This window comes from Cavia porcellus, unplaced genomic scaffold (assembly GCF_034190915.1).
Source record: "Cavia porcellus strain 051 isolate PalLab524CR breed Dunkin Hartley unplaced genomic scaffold, mCavPor4.1 scaffold_30, whole genome shotgun sequence".
In the NCBI taxonomy this organism is placed as follows: domain Eukaryota; kingdom Metazoa; phylum Chordata; class Mammalia; order Rodentia; family Caviidae; genus Cavia; species Cavia porcellus.
In genome coordinates this window covers 19,091,347-19,114,915 of record NW_026947513.1, presented here as the reverse complement: position 1 = coordinate 19,114,915, position 23,569 = coordinate 19,091,347, and the positions used below count along the sequence as shown (strand labels likewise).

The 23,569-nt window shown below is 38.1% G+C and overlaps 1 protein-coding gene and 1 non-coding gene across 6 annotated transcripts in view; both read left to right on the top strand.

Moving 5' to 3' along the window:
• Tlr1 (toll like receptor 1) overlaps positions 1 to 22,377 on the top strand; it is a 52,016-nt gene extending 29,639 nt beyond the window's left edge. For 2 of the 5 annotated variants that reach the window (XM_023565844.2, XM_023565845.2), the window contains one exon: positions 17,650 to 22,377. In XM_023565844.2, the coding sequence (XP_023421612.2) occupies positions 17,650 to 20,103 (2,454 nt within the window). In that variant the 3' untranslated portion in view covers positions 20,104 to 22,377. Of the gene's footprint in view, positions 1 to 9,995; positions 11,470 to 12,669; positions 12,823 to 17,649 lie in introns of those variants that run through there. The other 3 variants (XM_063240517.1, XM_003471538.3, XM_023565846.2) reach the window with 3 other exon arrangements.
• LOC111757353 (small nucleolar RNA SNORA2/SNORA34 family) lies at positions 16,514 to 16,648 on the top strand. Its single transcript, XR_002791723.1, has one exon. It is a non-coding gene; the product is annotated as a small nucleolar RNA SNORA2/SNORA34 family (small nucleolar RNA).
• Positions 22,378 to 23,569: the final 1,192 nt, after the last annotated feature.

Genomic DNA, 23,569 nt, shown 5'->3' with positions numbered 1-23,569 from the left:
GTAGAATTAAGCAGTGGATCCATCAAGTCCTGGGAGGGGGTTTAGTTACTATTATTTTATCATTTTGAGACAGAGTCTTGCATTGCAGTTCATGCTGGCCTTTAGCTCACTTTGCATCCTAGGTTGGTCTTGAACTTGCAATAATCCTTCTGTCTTAGCCTTCCAAGTGCTGGGATTACAAGTGTGTGCCACACACCTGACTAGTTGGTAGATTTTTTACTACTATCTCAATTTCATTGTTTGTTATGGGGTTGGTCAGTGTTTTTGTAACTTCTTGGGTTAGCCTTGGTAATTTGTATAAACTTAGGAAACAGAATTCTACATAGAAGTGCTTATCAACATTTTGTGAAAATGAAAGAGCACTGTGTCCCCAGGTAAGTAGCCGGAAATGCTTATGTTGACCTGAAGTTTACTTAGGTATTGACATTTTAGTGTCAAAATTTGGCCGGAAAACTTCATGTAGTTGCAGGAGAATTCATTAAAAGATGCATGTCTAAGTAATGTAATTTTTATTCCCAGCAAATGTTACAGGACACAGTTTGCAGCTCTACAGTCTGGTGAGTGAGAGGAATTGCGAGGTTGCATGGAGGAAAGTAAGGAGGGAAGAAGGTGCTATGTTTTGAACACGGGCAGTGTCTTCCCATGGTTCCTATGTTAGAGACTCATTCTGGGTGGCACTACAGGCAGATGCTGTGGATTTTTCGGAGGTGGGGCCAGTGGGAGTTCTCTTAGGTCATTGGGAACGCGCCCTTGAAGAGCATCATGGGACATGGCCTCTTCTTTTTATTTTGTGTTTTCTTGATAATAGTGAGGTGTTTTTCTTTACATTTTATTCTCCACAATTGCCACCCAAAAATTAATCAGAACTCCAAGACTATGGATCTGCCTAATTTTGGGCCAGAATCTCCAAAACTGTGAGTCAAAGTACAGCTTTGTCTTCATAAATTAATTACCTCAAGTATTTTGCTATAGCGATGGAAAGCTAACACAGAAGGAAAGAAACACCATTCTATGCAATTCATCAAAGTATTAGTCCTACTGTTAGAAGAACTTCATCTATGGTATTGTGCTTTTGATTAAGCAATTATACTGCTCACACCTTTAGAATAAAGATACTCAACTTTAGGAATAGGAACTCTAGGAAAGTAAGAATAGAAAGGACTTTCTCAACCCAGTAAAAAGCATCTATGGAGCACTCACAGTTAACATCGTATTTAAAACTTCCTTTCTAACATCAGGAACAAGACAAAAAACCATTGACAAATCTAGTGCCACAAAGATTTACGCCTGTGTTTTATTTTGGCCTTACCCCCCTCTCCACACCACTTCTATTCAACGTTGTACTAGAGGTACGAGATAGGAAAATTAGGTCATTAGGAACCTATGTAGGAAAGAAAGAGGTAAATCTGCCTCTATTTGTAGATGGTACAACCTTGTTAATGCAAAATACATGGAAATCTACTCGTTTTGGTTTGGGCTGCGATTGTACTACCATACACTGGATGACTTATAAAGAGCAGAAATTTATTTCTCACAGTTCTGGAAGCTGAAAGTCACAGATCTGAGTGCCAGCATGATTAGGTTCTGGTGAAGGTTCTCTCCTGAGTTACTGCTGCTTCTTGAATCCTCACCTACCAAAAAGGAACTCAAGTACTTTCTGGGGTAATGGTACTAATTCCATTAATGAGGGCTCCATTTTCATGAACTAATAACTTCCTAATGACTTCACCTTTTAATATTATCACATTAGAGGTTAGGCATATAAATTTGAGAAGGCACACATTTAGTTCACAACAGCACTAAAAAGCTATTGTAACAAAGTTCAGCAAAGTCATAAGATAGCTATAGTCAATATAAAATGAATATTTCTATACAGCAGCAATGAACAAATGAAAAAATAAAATTTAGAAATAAAACTCTTAAAAAATTAGAATTGTTTATAATATCAATAAGAAATACTTATAAATAAATTAAAAGAATAAATACAATATTGCATACTGAATACTAGAGAAGATTATTGAAAGAAGTTAAGCCTCAAATCATTGAAAGACATCCCATGCCCATAGGTTGGACTTAATGTTAAGATGGCAATACATCCCAAAGTGATTTATAGGATCATAACATCTGTCAAAATACCAGCTGGTTTCTTTGCAAAAATTGACAAAATAATCTTAAAACTTATATGTAAGTGGATGGACCCAAATAGCCAAAATAATCTTGAAAAAGAACAAAGCTAATGGACTTATATTTCCTGGTTACAAAACTTACAATAAAGCTACAGTAATCAAGATAGTGTGGAGTAGAATAAGAACAGACAAATCAATCAGGAGAATACAATTAAGACCTAGAAATAAACCCATACACCTACGGTCAATTGACTTTCAACAAGGGTACCAGAATCATTCACTGGAGAATGAAGAGTCTTTTTAATAGTGGTGCTGAAACAACTCATCTAACTCAAAAGTAAAATTAACCACTACTTCACATCACATACAAAAATTAATTAAGTGGATAGAAGGCCTGAGGACTGAGGGAAGCTCATTAGTAAATCACTTGTCAACTATGCATGAGGCCCTAAGTTTGAACCCAAGCACCATAAAATGAATGAACACACAAACAAATGGATCAAAGGTCTAAAAGTAAGAACCAAAGAAGATGGCCAAACTAAAGCATAGGTGTAAATCTTTGCAGGACTAGATTTGCCAATGGTTTCTTAGATTCAACCCAGAAAGTATAAACAATAAAAGAAAGAAATTATGCACCATCAAAATGAAAACTTTGTGCTTATAATGATACCATCAAGAAAAGGAAAAGACTGCTCCAAAAATTTAAAAAATTGTAATTCATATATCAGATAAGGAATTTGTATAATTCCTGGAGTGTATAAAGAACTCTTACAACTCAATAAAAAAGACCAAAACTTTAAAATATGCTCAACATCATTACCTAGCAGGGAAATGCAAATTAAGACAACAACAAGACACAACTTCATACTGTTGGTAGGATGGTTATAAAAGTCAGATAGTAAAAAGCATTATCACAGATGTGGAGAAATTAGAACCATATGACCTATTGGTGGAAATGTCAAATTATGCAGCTGCTTTTGAAGAGTTAGTAGTTCATCAAAAAAAGAAATGCAAAATTACCAAATAATGCAACAATTCTCCTGGTAGATATACACCAAGAAAGCATATGTCTCCATATAAACTTGTACATAAATGTGTATAGCAGCAATAACTCATAAGATATAATGTCCATCAACTAATGACTGGATAAATGAAATGGTGTAACCATACAACTGAAAATTATTTGGCACTTATACAAAAATGAAATACTTACACATACTACAATGAGGATTAGCCAGGAAAACATAATAAGTGAAAGAACCCAATCACAAAAGGCTGCATATTACTTGGTTCAAATTACATGAAACAGAGCCATGCTTGGCCAGCTCTGGGGATTTGGGCCTGCCTGCCTGTGCCCTCAACTCTGGAGACTGGACGGTGTCCTTGCACCATCTTGAGCCCCCCGAGAGGGAGTTAAGATCGTTGCTCCCACTGGCCAGGGAACTTTGTGGCTTCCTGCTGCACCGGACCAGCTCAGCAGGGCTTGAGCCTGCCTATCCCACCCCGAGTGACCCTCTCTCAACCTGGGAACTGGGAAGCCAGAGTCCCAGAAGCTGAGAACATAGAAAAAGATTTCCAACGGGCCCAGGGGAAGCCTTGAAATAACACTTGAAACACAGAAATATAGGAAAATGACAAAACAAAAGACCAAAATACAATCTCAAGCCTCCAGCCCATCCCAAAAAACCTTAGGAGCTATGTACATAGAAGAAAACATGCCATATGCCTGAAATACCTGAAATAATAGCAACTGAAATAAAGAAGCAACTCTGGGAAGCTTTAAAGGAATTCAAATTAGAAATAATCTCCCAGGTAAAAAAAAAGCAATGATAGAAGAAATGAAAGAGATGCTGAACATACCAAAAGAAGACACAGTTAAAAAATTGGAGGAACTAAACAAAAAGATAGAGTCCCTGGATGAACAATATAAGAAACAAACAAAATACATGAAGCAGATGCAAAGAGATATACAGGAAATCAAAAATTCCATTGAAAGTTGTAAAAACCGCCTTAATGAAAGTGAAGATAGAATTTCAGACCTCAAAGACAAGATTGCAGCTAGTAACAGGAAAGGAAAGATCTTTTAAAAATAACAAGGAATCAGGAAATAATTCAACAGCTGCAAGATGATGCAAAGAAAAACAACATAAGATTGATAGGGATTAATGAAGAGGAAGGAGACAACATAAAGGATGTCAAGAGGATATTTAGAGAAGTAATAGCTGAAAATTTCCCAAACATGAGAATGGAAACTGACATCAGGATCAGTGAAGCATATAGAACTCCAAAAAGCCATAACCAAAATAAACTATACCCAGACATATAATAATCACCATTCCAGAAATCCAACATAAGAATAGAATATTAAAAGCTGTCAGAAAGAAGACAGATCACCTATAAAGGAAAACCTATCAGAATCACAGCAGACTTCTCAGCACAAACAGTAAAGTCAAGAAGACCTTGGAGTGAAGTATTCCAGATCCTAAAGGAAAATGATTTCCAACCTAGATTGATGTACCCTGAAAAACTGTCCTTCAAAATGGAAGGAGAAATAAGATACTTCCATGACAAAGAACAGTGGAAGAACTTCATGATCACCACGCTAACCCTGCAAAGAATACTGAAAAACAGTTTAGATACACTTAGGAAAAAACTACTAAGCAAAGCAGACAATTAAACAGAATGGAAAGATAAAGATGCAACAGCAGAAAGATAACATGTCAACAATAAACCAATATATAACAGTTATAACCATTAATGTAAGTAGTCTCAATGTACCAATTAAAAGAAACAGACTGGCATAATGGATCAAGAAACAAAATCCAACCATATGCTGTTTACAAGAAACCCATCTAACCCAAAAAGACACTTAAAGACTGAAAGTCAAAGGATGGAAAACAATACTTGATGCAATAGGAACCCCAAAAAAGTGAGGGTACCTATTATGTTTGCAGACAATGTGACCCTCAAACCAAGAATGATCAGAAGAGATAAAGAAGGTCATTACATACTGGTTAGGGGAAAACTTCAAGAGGAAGACATAACAATCCTAATTATATATGCACCTAATTCCAGAGCACCCAGTTATATAAAGTAAGTATTAATAGAAATGAAAAACCAAATTAGCAATAACACACTTATAACAGGAGACCTTAACACACCATTGACACCAAGGGACAGATCAACCAGACAGAAAATTAGCAAAGAAGTAACAGAACCAAATCACACCTGTGAGCAAATGGACTTGATAGACATATACAGAGTGTTACATCTAACAACATCAGAATACACATTCTTCTCAGCAGTACATGGACATTCTCTAAAATAGCCCACAGAACATATTTGAATAAATGCAAAAGTGTTGAAATTATCCCATGCATGTTATCAGATCATAGCGCCATGAAACTAGAAATTAATGATAAAAGATACTGCAAATTTCCCACAAGCACATGGAAACTGAATAACACACTCTTGAGTAATCAGTGGGTCACAGGGGAAATTAAAGAAGAAATTAAACAATACCTACAAGCAAATGAAAATACAAATACAACTTGCCAGAATCTGTGGGATGCAATGAAAGCTGTCCTCGGAGGAAAATTTATTGCACTGAGTTCCCACATCAGGAAAACAGAACGACTACAAATAAATAACCTGATGCTACACCTCAAACATCTAGAAAGAGAAGAGCAAGTCAAGCCCAAAGCCAAAAGAAGGGAGGAAATTATAAAAATCAGACCAGAAATTAATGCAATAGAGAATAAGAAAACAATCCAAAGAATCAATGAATCAAAGAGTTGTTTCTTTGAAAGAATAAATAAAACTGATAAGTCCCTAGCCAAACTTATTTTAAAAAGGGAAGAAAAAGCTCAAATTCATGCAATAAGAAATGAAAAAGGCGAAATCACTACAGACTCTGTAGAAATACAGAAGATCATCAACATCTATTTTGAAAACCTCATCTCTCATGGGTTTGATAATACAGAAGAGATGACAGATTCCTGGAAACATATGAAGTACCAAAGCTAGGTCAAAAAGATGTAAAACTGCTGAATAACCCAATTTCTATCAGTGAAATTGACAATGTAATTAAATCCTTACCTACAAAGAAGAGCCTAGGCCCAGACGGATTCACTGTGAAATTCTACAAGAAATACAAAGAAGACTTAAAGCCGACACTCCTCAAACTCTTCAATGAAATTGAAAGGGAAGCAATCCTTCTCAAGTCATTCCTGGAAGCAAACATTACTCTAGTATCAAAACCTAAGAAAGATCCAACTAAAAAAGAGAACGACAGACCAATCTCCCTAATGAACAGATGCAAAAATCCTCAGTAAAATATTGGCAAATAGGATGCAGCAAATCATCAAGAAGATTATATACCATGACCAAGTGGGATTCATCCCTGCATGCAGGGATGGTTCAACATATGTAAATCGATAAATGTAATCCACCATATCAATAAAGCCAAAAGTAAGAATCACATGATCATTTCTATAGATGCAGAAAAAGCTTTTGATAATGTCCAACACTCATTCATGATAAGAACCTTACAGAAAATTGGAATAGATTGTCTTTACCTCAATATGATAAAGGCCATCTATGACAGACCAACAACCAGTATCATATTAAATGGCCAGAAATTGAAGGCCTTTACTTTAAAATCAGGCACAAGACAAGGATATCCCTTGTCACCGCTCCTATTTAATATAGTACTGGAAATACTAGCCAGAGCAATTAGACAAGAGAGAGAAACCAAAGGGGTAAAGATAGAAAAGAAGAAGTTAAATTATCATTATTTGGAGATGACATGATACTCTGCATAGAAGACCCCCCAAAACTCCATTGAAAGACTCCTACATATAATAAATAAGTTCAGCAATGTAGCTGGATACAAAATCAATACTCCAATATCAATAGCATTTCTATACACTAACAACAAAAATCACAGAGAAATAAGAGAAGCCACACCCTTCACACTAGCAACCAAACAAATGAAATATTTAGGAATTATGCTTACGAAAGAAGTGAAAGATCTATATAAGGAAAATTATAATACACTGAAAAAAGAAATTGAAGAGGATCTCAGAAAATGGAAAGACATCCCTTGCTCATGGATAGGAAGCATAATATTGTAAAAATGGCCATTTTCCCAAAACTGTTATACAGATTCAGTGTAATCCAAATAAAAATACCATCAACATACCTCATAGATCTAGAGAAATCATTCCTAAAATTCATCTGCAACTTAGACTAGACCTAGACTAGCAAAGACAGTTCTAAGCAGCAAAGGCAAGGCAGGAGGCATCACAATCTCTGACTTGAAGTTATACTACAAAGCAACCGTAGTAAAATCAACATGGTACTGGAATAAAAACAGAGCTGAAGATCAATGGAATAGATTAGAAGATACAACCACAACTACAAACATACTCAACCACCTTATCTTTGATAAAGGGGCCAAACATGTTCACTGGAAGAATGACAGTCTCTTTAATAAATGGTATTGGAAAAACTGGCTCTCCATATGCTGAAAACTAAGACTAGACCCATGCCTATCACCATGTACTAAATTAAAATCTAAATGGATCAAAGATCTGAATATTAAAACAGAAACACTAAATCTACTAGAAGACAAGTTGGGTAAAAACCTTGAAGACATAGGGGTAGGTAGAGAACTCATGAACAAGAATCAAACCGCATGGGAAATACTTCCCCGAATCAACAACTGGGATCATGTCTTATTAAAAAGTTTCTGCACATCAAAAGAAATCTTTAGCATAGTGAAAAGAAAACCTACAAACTGGGAAACAACCATAGTGAACTGTCCCTCAGACAAAAGACTTCTGCCTAAAACATATAAAGAATTTTTAAAAATCAGGCCCTCAAAATTCAAGGATCCAATCCAAAAATGGGCATCTGAGATGAATACACAATTCTCAGATGAAGAAATACAAATGGCAAATAAATACACGAAAAATTGTTAATCATCATTACTCATTAGAGAAATGCAAATTAAAATCACACCGAGATTTCATCTCACTCCAGAAAGAATGGCCAGGATCAAGAAAACTACCAACAACAAATGCTGGAGAGGCTGTGGGGAAAAAGAAACTCTCCTGCACTGTTGGTGGGAATGTAGACTGATGCAACCATTGTGGAGATCAGTCTGGAGATTTCTCAGAAAGCTGGGATTGGAAGTCCCATTTGTTCCAGCTATTCCACTTCTAGGCATATTCCCAGAAGAACTGAAAGCATCATACCACAGTGATATGTGTGCACTCATGTTTATAGCAGCACAATTTGTAATTGCCAGATTTTGGAAACAACCTAAGTGTCCATCAACTGAGGAATGGATAAAAAAGCTGTGGTATTTTTATACAATGGAGTGCTATTCAGCTATAAAGAATGATCACATTGAGATATTTATAAATGGATGCAGCTTGAGACCATACTCATAAGCGAAATAAATGAAACTCACGTGGTATAAATACCAAATAGTTTCCCTAGTGTAAGAAATGGTAAGAATACATAAAAGTATGTGGTAGTCATGATTCTCCATTATATTGCTTTGAAGCCTTATAATGTTTTCATTCATTAAGTGGAATGGTTTTATTCTGGGTTGTTTGATTTTTATTGTCTCTGATGGTATGAACAGCTATTTTGAAGAAAATAAGACATTATAATAGCTAGTGATGCTTTAATATCATCTTATTTTGAAGTCCCACCAAGCTTATATTTTTCTGTCTCCATTGGTTTTATCATATTGTATCTTATTAGATTTTTTAAAAATTTTATTTAAGGAGAAAAAAAAGCAGAGAAAGGGTACAAGTTATACAGATTTACAGAAAAAAATAAACAGTAGGAAATCACTAGTTAATGGATTACATATTGTCATCTTAGAAATAATTGTTCAAGTCACAAAATTAAAGCTTGTAAAGTGGGCATTCCAACAGTAAGACTGCAAATAATTCTGTTCAATGATCCAACAAAACTCAGTGATATCATTATCTATCTTATAGACTTAAATATACATGCAGTTATATTGTTTAGAGCACTTTCTTTTCCTCTCTTTTGTACAATGACAATTACACATTTTGGGTTTTGTTGCTCCCACTGTTCTTATTACTTTTTTGGAAGGGAGTAAAACCAAATGTGACATAACAGAACAGAGTCAATCAAATCAAAAGGGTGGACATAATAGATAATGTAAAAGCATAATACAAGGTGATCAACAATGGTTACCATAATGCCTCCTGCTATCTCTAATAGAATTGCCTATATCATCAGTTATAATAAAATTGAACAAAACAGTAAAGAAAAAAAACCGACAAAACCAAAACATTGGAGACATTATAAGTCTTCAAAAGTAGATAATAGTCAACGAGAATGGGCGTCATAATGAATCTCACTATCTTCACAGCTGTTGCCTAAACTTTCGAACCTGGTACTATCAAGCAAAACAGAATAGGGGAACATCAGTCAAAAACAAGATGGTGAGAGTAATACAGGGCTTTAAATCAAGATAATGGAAAGTCAAAGTGGGTTACTATAATATATCCTACTATTTTTTATTTCCCCCTTAATTAAAAGGATAAAAATAAAAAAGTAAATAATGAAGTGGAGATTGAGATAAAAGAGGGCATAACAGCAAAACAGCGCAGATCAAAACATAACCATTTAAGCAGAATAGTGTTTCACCACAAGACAATCCTGACATAAAAGCAGTCACCATATTGTCTCTTTCCTTGAAATCTTCAAGCACAATTTCGTATACTGTAGCATCAAACACATCAAAACAATGGATTTTATTATATGTGATAGTATAAACAAAATTTTTTATAGACAAGGAGATAATATAGTAACCATTATTCGTTTTCTGTTAGTTGGTTCTGAATACTCTAATACTTTCATTCTCTTAAATGGTTTTACACTGTCCTTTTATGTTTGATGCTATAGTATATTAAGGTATACTCAAATATTTCAAGGAAAGAGACACTATGGTAGTTACTGTTATATCAGATTATCTTGTGGTGAAACACTGCGTTGCTTAAATTTTTCTGTTCTGACCTGTGTTGTTATGCTCTCTTTTATCTTAATCTTTTTTTAAATAAAAGAAATTACGTGAAACATCTGGAATACACAAATCTATAGAGTAGACCAATGGTTGCCCAGGGCAGGGGCATATGGAGGAGCTGCAATACTAACAGATGTAGTGTCTCATTTTAAAATATGAATTATGCTGAATTAATTGCAATAATGGTTACACAACTGTGTAAATAATACCCTGAAGTTATTAAGTTGTCTATTTTGTGGGGCGGGGGGAGTGGGGGTTACTGGAGATTAATAACGTTTTGTATTGACTGCATATTGATTAATATTCTTGATTTATTAGATTGTTTATTTTTAAAAGAAGCCGTAGTCTCTGGGAATTAGTTTCCTTTAGGAGCTATGGCTGTGTTGATCCATGTGGGTGCATAATCACAGGTATGCGTTTGTTCAACAACATTTGGAAAGAAAATAGACCAGTGGGCAACTCAGGGCAGGGGAGACCAGCTTGAGGGCAAACCACTGCCTGGCAGGCTCCTTCTGCGGCCTGGGGCGGGGAGGGGGACCTCCAGCTCCGGCCTCCCAGCCTCAGTGCCTCGGAAGGCAGGGGCTTCCTGCCCAAACTGCCCTTCTCTCCAGTCAAGGGCTTAAGGGAAGGGATGTGCACCAGCGTGTGGCGAATTCACTCTTTTAGCTTCAAAAATATATTTATATTTACATTTTGCCCATTAAGCAAATGCTGAGGTAGGGGAAGAGAGAAAGAGAACATTATCGATCAAAAACAACCCCAAAGTTCTTACTTTAGGGAAGTGAAGTGTATTCAAAGTGTGATAAAATGCTGAGCGCGGGAGAGAATTGTGGAGGGAGAGAAGGGGGAGTTTTGTCATCTTCACATCGGTGTCATGACTAGACAGTGTGAGCTTAGGCTGAGGACTAGTTCAGAGCCAGGCAGCTAACATTCCTTTAGCAGTATTGGCTCAGTTTTTGTTTTGCTATTTTTGTTGTTGTTTAAAAAGACAAGAGCACAGTCATGAGAATGATTTCATCGAGCTCAGAAACTTAAAGATAAGATTCCATTTCCGTACAGATCTATCAATTAGCTCACAGATCTCACTCTTTGAATAGGAGAAAATAAATTTACCCTTACTACGGAGTGTAATTCCAGCGAGGGTCAGCAGATGGCAGAGAGGAGCTATTTTTTGCATGACTAAAACTGGTTGCCAGTGAAATACATGTTCAAGGAAGTGCTTGAATTTCTTACAGATTGACAAACACAAGGCACAGGCAGGATGTCTTGGTAAGCCACAGCTTATTTTATTCTATAAAAGCAAATAACGGTATCGCTAGTTATGGGGCCAGAAATCATGGGCGTCTTTATGAGTAAGCCCTGGATATTTTTCTAAGTGTGTTGTATTTCTGACATGCCTTTACTGTATGGGAGGAATGAACTAGATTATCAGTCTTAGAGACTTAAGTTTCCCCTCTTAAACGAATGACACCTCTGCGTGATTTGCTATCAAGAGATATTTTTAACTAAGTTTATTTGTCCTGATTGATGTGCTTTGAAAGTTTGTTGTAATTTTTCTTTTTTCTGTCTTTTTATTTCTGAATAAAATGGATTTTAAAAAATGAAAAACAAAACCAAAAATTAAGTTTATTGGTACAATTTAGATATACATAATGATCATATTTATCATAAAGAATTTGTACCTGTACATGATACATTTTGATTCCTCTTTTTTCCCCAATCCCCTCTTTGTCACTCAACCCCTCTTCTCCTTATATAAGAAGTTTTGTTTCCATTTTATGGTTCTTTTTTTTTCTTTTCTCTTCCTTCCTTTCCTCTGTCCCCCTGCCTAGTTCTCTTTTCTTTTGAACAGTTTCTTATTTCACAATACATATTACAATTACACACTTTGGTCCTTACTGACACTTTGGCTTCTCACACCAGAGAAACTGCGATATTTACACGTATGTCCAATTTATTTCATGTATAGATATGGTCTGAAAGTGCATCCATGTACCTAGAAATGTCTCAAATTTATCCTTCTTTATAGCTAATCCTCCCTTGTATAAAAAAATCCCACATTTTAAAACACCATTCCTTAGTTGATGGGCATTTGGGTTGTTTCCAAGATTTAGCTATCACACATTGTGCTTCTGTACACATGGGTGTGCATACATCACTGCATGAGATATTTTTGAGTCAGGAGATGAATATTTAAGTCAAATTTAAAAACATCTTGTTCATTGTTGATTTTAAATGACATTACTCTTTACCTCATCCCCTCTCCATCGTATTCTTTGCGATGAAAATGTGACACGCACCTGTCTGGAGCATCCTGCAGGTGTTCATGTATTGGAATGTTCTCTCTGTTTGGATGCTTTGAGAAGGCGGAGATCAGTCTGACTATGGTGTTAGGAGGTGGGGCAGTGGGAGTGGGTGAGTGTTGCATAGACAAGTTCGTTAGGGCGGAGCTCCCGTGACTGAATTCAAGAGGCTTTTTAAGGAGACAGATGCAAGAAACACAGTCCTGCCCGTCTCTTGCCATGCCACGACCTGGACTGTGTTGCAAGCAGCCACCACACGTGCGGCCCCTCGACCTCGGACCAGAACCGTGAGCAGAAAGAAACCTCTTCTCTCCAGCAAGTATGCTGCTGCTGGTATTTTGTTAGACTAACACAAAAGCGTAGCTGAAAGTCGGTCTCTTTGGAGACGATGCTGCGGTTTAACTCCTGTTTTGATGGGCAGGCTTGTTTCGGTTTCTGCTTAGCGTGGCTCCACTTGGAGTTGTCTTCTGTTTTCTCAGACCGCTGAGACTGTCCTGGAGAGATAGAAGTCGGGTGGAATTGTAGGTTCTGAAAATGATTTCCAGGCCACAGCTAGCTTGGTCAAAAGCCTTGAGTACAAATGTGTGTTCGCAACAAAAGGCAAAAGTTCACAAAACCACATAGGAAACCAAAGAGAAAGGCCTTTGAACTGGTTCCAATCCTATCAGCCTGTGGTTAGTAGCTAGTTGGTCTGGCCTAGAGAAGACTCAATAAGATAGTCAGACCTGATTTAATGCCTCCAGTCTTTAAAGAAAGGCAAATGTATTGTTTCAATGAAACACATAAGGCTAATGTTATCACAATCACAAAAATTGACACGTTCACCTAAAATGAAAGGGTTTTATGGTTTTAAAGTATCCTATTACTATTTGATTTAGTAAATAATCATTTCATTTGTAATGAAACAGTTTTGAGGTTCTAACACAGATGAGAGTCAATGACTGTCATTCATATTTTGAGTAAGAAATATTTTATGGTCGGGCATGATGGTGCATGCCTGGGATCACAAGAGTCAGGAGGCTGAGGCAGGAGGATCACCGTAAGTTCAAGGCCAGCTTGAACTATATAGCAGACCCTATATCCAAGAAACCCAAAAACCAATAAAAAAGAAATATTTTGTTTCCTCAGGGGAATTGAGGCATTGATTTTCAGTGATTTTTATAGTTTGATATATAAAATTTATAGAAGCTATAAAAACCTGCTTCTTTATAGGTATAATGGCTTGATATTGATTATAAAAATAACAAAAAGGTCTCACAAACTGAGTACTTTGAAGACGTGACTTGAATTGAAAGGACAGAGTGAGAGCGAGGCATTCGAGTTAACTAACTTAACTAGATATAAAGATGTTTGAGATAATTAGTCAAATATAAAGCTGAAGCTGTGCTTTTGTCAAATGCTTAGGGACAGAGAGTTTTATCCATTACAATCTTTCATACTGGTTACTTTTGTCAGGGGATAGAGACAATTTTCTTCTTGTTTGGGGTGAGCTTGTGTACTAAGCACTTTGTCCGCATGTGGGGTCCTGTCTGTCTCTGGCCTCCAGAGACACTGTCTAAATACCATGCCTGAAAACTTTGATCACTGCTTCCTTGAATTCTGGAGTTTTCCAGAAGTAGGGCAAACACCTGGCTTGGACTCATACATGGGGGAAAGCAAGCAATCCTTCCGAGCTGTTAAGCCTAGTTATTTTTACTTCTGTCCAGCTTGTGACATATAGTTCTGTTCTGAGATACACTCAGCTAGCATTTCTTGTAAGAATTGGATGTCATTTTTATTCTCATCATCTCCATCACTTTGGACAATCACAATAAGTACCATGGACCAGATGGCTTATAAGCAGTAGAAATGTATCTTTACTCTCTGAGGGCTGGAAATCCAAGATCAGAGCGCCACACTGATGAGAGCCCTCTTCGGAAGTGTAGCTCACCAATTTCTTGTATCCTCACATTGAAGAGAGAGATCCAGAGAGCACTGAGGTCCCCTTTAGAAAGTACTAGTCCCACTCATGAGACCTCCATCTCCTGATATAATTATTTCCCAACAGCTTTCACCTCCTAGTCCCATTGCATAAGGCGTTGGAATTTCAGCGTCTGAATATTCAGTTCATAGCATCCATTTAAGTAGCACACCTGATGTTAATAACTCTTTTAGGAAACTAGACAAGGAGATGGAGACATTTCTGGATTGTTCCATCAAAAACAATCGAAGTCACCAAAAGACCATTATTACTTTTAACATGAACTTTGAGGTTCTTGTCATGTTCCTTGTTCAGAGTCTTTGTGGACACAGTCTGGTGGTGGTGGTGGTGATGGTGGTGGTGGTGGTGGTTAGGGAAGCCAGTCCATCTCTGACTTTAGAAAAAATCAGCATGGTCAGGATATTACTGGATACCCCTGCAATGGGGTAAAGGCAAACTTTGAAAAGCAGACACATTTGCATGTCCAATGTGGGGAACTTTTGCAACTCAGGGTTGTTTCTGGGAAACTGAATTATATAAGTCCATCTGTGCCAGCTGAGATATGGGGAAGAACATAAACAGGAATTGGGCCCTTGGCCAGGTCTGGTGGTTTGCTTGTCTAATGTCCTTCAAGGGGATTTTGAATAACTTCCTTGAGGGAGCTGGGTAGCTGTGCAACCCCAGCAGAAAGGGTCTCTGGGATTGAGAAGTGTATCAACTCTGTAGCAATCATCCTGACACAACTTCCCCTGGTCTTACATGCCAGCAGATGGCCAATAATAAAATAGTCTGTGACTAGCACTGGTTAGTCAACAGCATAACCTGGAACAATGGCTAGCACTTCACAGGGGAAAGTATGCACTGGATGAGCCAATGAAAAAGGCTTTCTGAATAAGAGAGAAGGAAACAGCTTCCACCCCTCAAATCCTCCAGTGCTTTTCAGCTCGTTTTCACTCTTGGGATAGGCTACAACTCTTTGCAGTGACCTGCAAGGTCCCGTGGAAATTGGTCCATAATGCCTCTTACCTTTGTGTTCCTTTTCTTGCCCTCTTTGCTGTTCCTCAGATAAAGCAACCTCAGTTGCACTTCAGGACCATTGTAGATGGCTTTTTGATTGCCAGAATTTCTCTTCCCATAGATCTGGACATGGGAGACTCATTCACTCTGTTTTGATTTGTACCTGTGTCATCTTCTCAAAAAGGTCTTCTTCAGTGGATCAATAAAAAATAGCACCATCTCATACTTACACCAAGCGCCATGTCATGTGTATGATTACCTTGCTTTATTTGCTTGCATAGCATTTGCCACCATGTGATTTACTCTCTCAGAAATAGGGCTTTGTTCTGCTCACTGGTCTACCTGCAGTTCCTAAAACATAGCACTAGGTGATCAATAAATATTGACTAAATAAATAAATAGATAAATGAATAGGTCTTCCAAAAAACATTTTGTCATGATCTAGTTACATTAGGACTAAGACCAAAGTTAGGCGCAAACACTGTGTAGATAATAGAATGTAATCAAGACCAGCACGACTTCAGCCACATGAGGGAGCTCCCAAAATAAGTCACAGGAATCATTACTCTCATTCAGAGGCTGAAAAGATACCTGGTGAACCTTAGCCTGAGTTCTAAAAGAGCTGGGGAAAGTTGATGTCAGAGGAATTTCCATGAACCATCCGTGTTAAATCCCTATGGATGTTGTAATAAATTTCCCATAAACTTGCTGGCTTAAAGCAATAGAAATTGATTCCTTCATTGTTCTGGAGCCTGAGAATACAAAAGCAAGGTGTCGGCAGAGCTGCAGTCTCTCTAGAGCCTCCTCCAATTCCTGCTGGCTATTTGCATTCTCTGGCTGTGGTTAAGTCACTCAAATCACTACCTGTGTCTTTACATAGTCTTTTCCAATACCTCCTCTGCAGCCTCTGTCAAACATTCCTCTTCCCTTTTCTTCTCAGGACACTCATCCCTGGACTTTAGGGCCATATGGATGATACGGGATCATCTCCCCTCCCAAGATCCTTAGGATTCTTTTTCTAAATAATATAACCCTGGTCCTGAATCAACGTTGGCAGTTTTCTGAAGTGGTTGATTTCAAGTAGGAATCTAAAGTGATGTCTTTCTAGGTCTGTTGGCCATTTCAGAACTTTGGAAATGAAATGGTCAATTGATTAAAAGCAACAACTTGCCCCTGGTAAGCCTGCTGCCTTGGGCCTAGAGGAGAAGTCGTGCCCTGAGTGAGCCTGTCCCCATTGTGGCAGGGACAGGAGGCCATACCCCCAGGTTCCACTGCCATCAGTGGAACATCAATGACAGCTGCCCCACACCAGCTGCCACTCCAGGAACCTTGACTTGGAGGAACCCAGGTGCCTAGACCAACCCCCTGCACTGTGGGACGGACAGCCAGTGAGGAAAACACCTGGGATTCAGCAACCTCCTGATCTGGAGGAGCACAGGAAATGTCAAGACAAAAGAGCAGGGTGTGATCGCAGACCGCCAGCCCACCCAGAACAAGCCCAGAAGAAAAGGGCACAGAAGAAATTAGAAGCTACATACCTGAAATCTCTGAAATAATGGCATCTGAAGTAAAGAGACAATTTAGTGCTTATATTGTTTAATTGATTTTGTATGCCTGTGTCTCACCCAGAACAAGTCCAGGAGACACAGGCATAGAGAAAATTAGAAACCACATGCCTAAAATTTCTGAGATGATGGTAACTGAAATAGAAAAACAACTCAGTGCTTGTGCTGTTTGATTGACTTTGCACGCCTGTGTCTGGTGGTTTGAGCATTTACTTAGAGAATAACAATGTGCCATTACAGTAACTATCATTGATTTCCTACTGTCTTGTTTTTGAAATCCAGTATCATTCCCATTTTGTTTTATTGTTTTAGTTTATTTTATTCTCTTTAAAATAAAAAGAAAGATAACCTTCAGTTTTTATGAATTAAAACATGATTAGAGGATAGACATATATTTTGGAGGGAACCACCCTACAACCGTTATACCATTCATATTAAAATTGTTTGATTAGAGCTTATAGATCATATATTTTCCTGGTTTCATTTTGTATAACCCTAAAGAATACAGCCTTCATTCTATGAGTCCCCAATGAAACTATTTAGTGTCAGCCATGCCTAATTTAAAATAATAACCATTTAATGTGGATTTTGTTTTCCTCCCTAGGATCTGCTTATATGTCCAGATGATCTGAAGAGTAGCAACTACCCCAGGAAGGTCTCATACCAGAAAATGGCTCAAATTAAGTCAAGAACCTTCCATTTTGTCATCATCTTCCTGTTAATTTATGAAGTCAAAACCCAAATATCTGATGAAAGTGAATTTTTAGTTGACAGGTCAAAAACAGGTCTCACCCATGTTCCCAAGGATCTATCCCTGAAAACAACAACCTTAGATATATCACAAAATAACATATCTGAGATTCAGTCTTCTGACGTTCTATCACTGTCAAAGCTAAGGGTTTTGATACTTTCTCACAACAGAATCCAGTATCTTGATATCAGTGTTTTCAAATTCAACCAGGAATTGGAACACTTGGACTTGTCTCATAATCAATTGAGGACAATTTCATGCCACCCTATCAGGAACTTCAAGCACTTAGACTTCTCCTTTAATGCGTTTGATGCCCTGCCCATATGCAAAGAGTTTGGCAATCTGTCTCAACTAAAATTTCTAGGACTCAGTGCAACACAGTTACAAAAATCTAGTGTGCAGCCAATTGCTCATTTAAACATCAGTCAAGTTTTGTTGGTTTTAGGAGACTCTTACGGGGCAAAAGTAGAGCCTGATAGTCTTCAAGACCTTAATACAAGGAGTCTGCATGTTGTTTTCCCCACAAAAAAGGAATTCCACTTCATTCTGAATGTTTCAGTCAGCACTGCAGTGAATTTGGAGCTGTCTAATATCAAATGTGTGCTACATGACAATGAGTGTTATTTCCTAGATGTTTTGTTAGAACTGCAAAAGAAACCAAGGCTATCAAGTCTTACCTTAAATAACATTGAAACAACTTGGAGTACTTTGCTTAGTATCATTCAGATTGCTTGGCATTCAAACATGGACAGTTTCTCCATTTCAAATGTGAGACTACAAGGTCAATTTGGCTTCGGGGATTTTGGTGATTCTGATACTTCTCTGAAGGCCTTGTCTATACAGCAAGTTATCAGTGATGTGTTCAGTATTTCACAAAGTATAATCTACAGGACCTTTTCCAATATGAAAATCCAGAATCTCACTGTGTCTGGTACACGTATGCTCCACATGGTTTGTCCGTCCCAAGTTAGCCCATTTTTATATTTGGATTTTTCCAATAATCTCTTAACAGACACAGTTTTTAACAACTGTAAAACCTTAACTGCATTAAAAACACTTAGTTTAAAAATGAATCAATTAAAACAACTTGCAAATATAATTCTAATGACCAAGGAAATGAAGTCTCTACAACAACTGGATATCAGCCAGAATTCTCTAAGGTATGATGAATATGAAAATACTTGCTCTTGGGCTGAAAGTTTATTAAGTTTAAATATGTCTTCAAATACACTTACTGATTCTGTATTCAGATGCTTACCTCCCAAAGTCAAGGTACTTGATCTTCACAACAATAGAATAACGAACATCCCTAAGGATGTCACCTCTCTGGAGTCTTTGCAAGAACTCAATGTTGCTTTCAATTCTTTAGCCGACCTTCCCGGATGTGGCACCTTCCGCAGCCTTTCTGCACTGATCATTGACCATAATTCTATTTCCCATCCAACAACTGATTTCTTCCAAAGCTGCCAGGAGATGAGGTCAGTGAAAGCAGGCAACAACCCATTCCAGTGCACATGTGAGTTAAGAGAATTCATCAAAAATATGGACCAAGTGTCAAGAGAAGTGGTATGGGACTGGCCTGATTCTTACAAGTGTCACTATCCAGAAAGTCATAAGGGAATCCTGCTGAAGGACTTCCACGTGTCTCCACTATCCTGCAACACAACTCTGCTTATCGTTACCATTGTGACCACTGTGCTGGTGTTGGCTGCTAGTGTGACCTTCCTGTGCTGGTATTTCGATCTGCCCTGGTATGTCAGGATGATATGTCAGTGGACCCACACGCGGCGCAGGGCCAGGAACGTCCCCTTAGAGGAGCTCCAGAGAAATCTTCAGTTTCATGCTTTTATTTCATACAGTGGACACGATTCTGCCTGGGTGAAGAATGAATTACTACCAAACCTTGAAAAAGAAAATTTACAGATCTGCCTCCACGAGAGGAATTTTGTTCCTGGCAAAAGCATTGTGGAAAATATCATCACTTGCATTGAGAAGAGTTACAAGTCCATCTTTGTTCTGTCTCCTAACTTTATCCAGAGCGAGTGGTGCCATTACGAACTCTACTTTGCCCATCATAATCTTTTCCATGCAGCTTTTGATAACTTAATTCTGGTTTTACTGGAACCCATTCCACAGTACTCCATTCCTCACAGCTACCACAAGCTCAAAAGTCTCATGGAGCAGAGGACATATTTGAAATGGCCCACAGAGAAGAGCAAACATGCACTTTTTTGGGCAAACCTAAGAGCAGCCATTAATGTTAATCTGAGGAATGAGGTAAAAGAAACAAATGACACATCGAGCTAAAATATTCAGGGGCCAGGGATTTAGCTCAGCAGTATAAGCGGCTGCCTGGCAAGCATGAGGTTGTGAGTTCGATTCCCCAGTACAAAAAAAAAAAATCATATTGTGAGTGGTTTAGTTGGTAAGTTCAACTGTTAGACCCATGGATCACCAATTATATGTTGTAGTAAAAAATTAATGAAATAAGATGATTTTGATTTAAGCAGTTAACTCCAAACACATGAGGGATTCGTCTGTTTCTTTGCTCTAACAAAATTTATTGAATTTATCAGGAAATTAAAAGAAACACTGGTCTCTCTAGTTGATGTGTATTTCTATGTGCTGGGTCAATATTTTAAAAATCCACAGGTTTGGTAGTATATGCCTGTACTCAGCACTCAGGAGGTTGAGGCAGGAAAATCGCCATGAGTTCAAGGCCAGCCTGCACTACACAGTGATACCATGCCCCACAATCCATGACTTGCACACTTTATATTTTATTTATTTTTTATTTTTCTTTGGTGCTGGTGATTGAACTCACTACCTTGTGCTTGCCACACAGGTGCTGTGCCGCTGAGCTATATCCCTGGGTGCAATTTACATATGTTAGCTAGTTTCTGTAAATGTCTGTATTTGTCAATGCCATCTGCGTCCACTTCAGCATGTGCATCTACGTGTTGAAGGTGGCTTATTGCTAATGCTTAAGACTCTCTTCCTGAAGGATCTTTGTCCCAGCTATGAGCCACAAAAGAGCAATTCACTACTGCTGGAGAGTTCTTAGCGGTAGCCATCAACCAATGATAGAAAGAGAACTGATGGATTATTGTTCTAACTTTTTAATCCATTTTTTGAGATAAATCTGTAGTATATGTTGTACTCTCCCTGAGCTCCCTACTAGAATAAAATTCTGGTTATTCCCAGTAGAAAGAACTTGATGAAGTATTTTCTAATGGCATCCTATTTTTTTCTCATGCACTCATTACTTTATGGGTGTTTTCTGTGATCACATAGAAAATAAACTACATGTGATCAAAACCTTGTGTCAGGTGTGTTCCTGGGGAAAACATAAACCAAAATGTTTCAGTTCAGTTCAAATAGAAATCCTGAGCCCATTTTTGTGGCTAGAGAACTTCATGTGATTCTGGTTGTGTAAACTAAGATGCACAGAAATCTTTTTCTTTTGACTCAAAGAAAGAACTGAGCCTTTATCTTTTGATCTAAAGGAAGAAGAACTGAGATGTAGTGCTTCTGAAGAGAGTTTCCCTCTCTTTTGGAAATGTATGAGCAAATTGGTGCAATGGGAAGATTAGGCTATATCATATATTTTCTGTATTTGTCAAATATCCTCTCATCTAGCTTCTTACTTTGGCCCAAATATGGGCAAGTGTAGACTGACAGAATCGTGTCAGAATTGCACATTGTCTGTCTCACTTTATGCCACATGGCTTCACTAATACCACTGCAAAAGGTCCTGGAGGTTTGTTCACCCATCCTGACATGTGCACAGACCTGGAAGTGCACGGGAACCTCTGAAGTGATCCTCTATCACCAATGGTGAGAGCCACTAGATAAGTACTCCTTTCTTTTATTCTTGGTGGAAGAAAGAAGGAGAGAGAGAGAGAGAGAGAGAGAGAGAGAGAGAGAGAGAGAGAGAGAGAGAGAAAGCAAGAAAGCCAGTTTCTCTAGTTTCTTTATTAGTACCTATAAGCACTGAGCTTTTCTCCCTACTGGGGTGAGCAGCTCAGAACTCAATTTGAGTCCCTTTTCCTTCTTCCTTATTTCATCCTTCTCCTTCTTCATCCCTTCCCCTGGGAGCTCTGACATTACTTCCCCAAACAAGAAACCTGCACACAAAACTTGGTCTCAATCTCACATTTGGGGGTGGAGTGTTTGGAAGGAGATCTAAATAACATATGAATCTACTATTAATTTCTTGCCCTAGGGTAGATCAAAGGGTCCTATATATTAATAAATAAATTAATAAAAATGAATGAAACAAGAATATAGAATGGTAGTCCAGAGGTCTTTTAGTTTGGGTGAAAATTTTTCTTAGAAATGGTTGTTATGGTCTGAATTTTAAATGTCCTGCTAGACTACACAGTACAGGTTTTGTGCCAGCCTATGGGATTTGGGGAAATGATGGAATCATGGAGATTTATATTTGCCAAATGGATTAATCCATTAATGAGATCATAATTTGACTGCATTATTAAGAGGTGGTGAAAAGTGGAGGCTCGGTCTAGTTGAGGAGTATGGATGATTTTGGGACTGTGTCTGATCCCCAGCCCTTCTCTATGGCTCTCTCTGACTCCCTCTGTGTCTCTCTCTGTGTTTCTTTGTCTCTGTCTCTGTCTCTCTCTCTCCCCCCTTCCTTCCCCCTGGCTGCCGTGGGGGTGAGGTGCCACTTTACTCCTTCATATCCTTCAACTGTGGTGTTTCTACTTCACCTCAGTCCAAAGCGATGGACCCAGCAAATCATGAGCCGAAATCTTCTTCTCAGTTGTTTATGTCAGATATTTTGCCACAGTGACACAACATTCACACAATGATTTTTCCATTGGGTCTTGAAGGAAGACTTTAACTGGATTTTTCAGGACATGTTGAAGAATGGAAAGACTGTTTTAAACAGAGATGTGAAGACAGCTGAGACCAGAGTACCAAGCAGTATTCTGGGACTGGTGTTCCAGTCTGACTGGACCATGGGTTTATGAAAAACTGCATTAGGAGGTGAGAGCAGAAAATTATATTAAGATATTGTCAAGGATCTTAAAAATCAAGCTATGGATTTGGAACTTGAGGATATAGGAAACTAAATTTCTATGGTGGGAAGCAAATTTAAACTCTGAAATGTATACTAAAAAATGAAATGTGGGGCTGGGAATTTAGCTCAGCGGCATAAGCACCTGCATTGCAAGCAGGCAGTCGTGAGTTCGATCCCCAGTACTGATAAAAAAGAAAAAGACAAAAAAAAAAAAGTGAAATGCATGCTCTGAAAGACACAAAATCTCTTATTTTGTCATGGATTTGCAACAGTTATTATAGACTGGATTTTCCCATTTTCTCTAGGATGAACACACTTCCTGTGCTGAACTTCAAGATTTCACAATAGAGTTTTGATTGTCAAGAAAGCAGTTATTTCAGGGACTACTTCAGAAAGTGCTATGAAGGGGTAGCATAGACAACTGGCCGTAGAGGCTAGCAGGACAATATCAAGATGTGGCTCCTTTTGAGTGGGGGTGGGAAGACTGAAGAGTCTATGCTGGAAAGCTGAAGAGTCTTTCCTGGAAGCCAGGAGACAACGTCCAAACCAAAGGTTAAGACTGGAGCTTCTCCAAAGAATGGAATTCACCCAACCTTCCTCCTTCCCTTTTATGCCTCCAGGTGATGAGCCAACCTAGGGTGGGTCTTCTATATCCTTGGGTACAGAGTTGCTAAACCCATTTAGGTAACCTTCTAAATGTCTAAAGTTGAAGCAATCATTCAACAACTA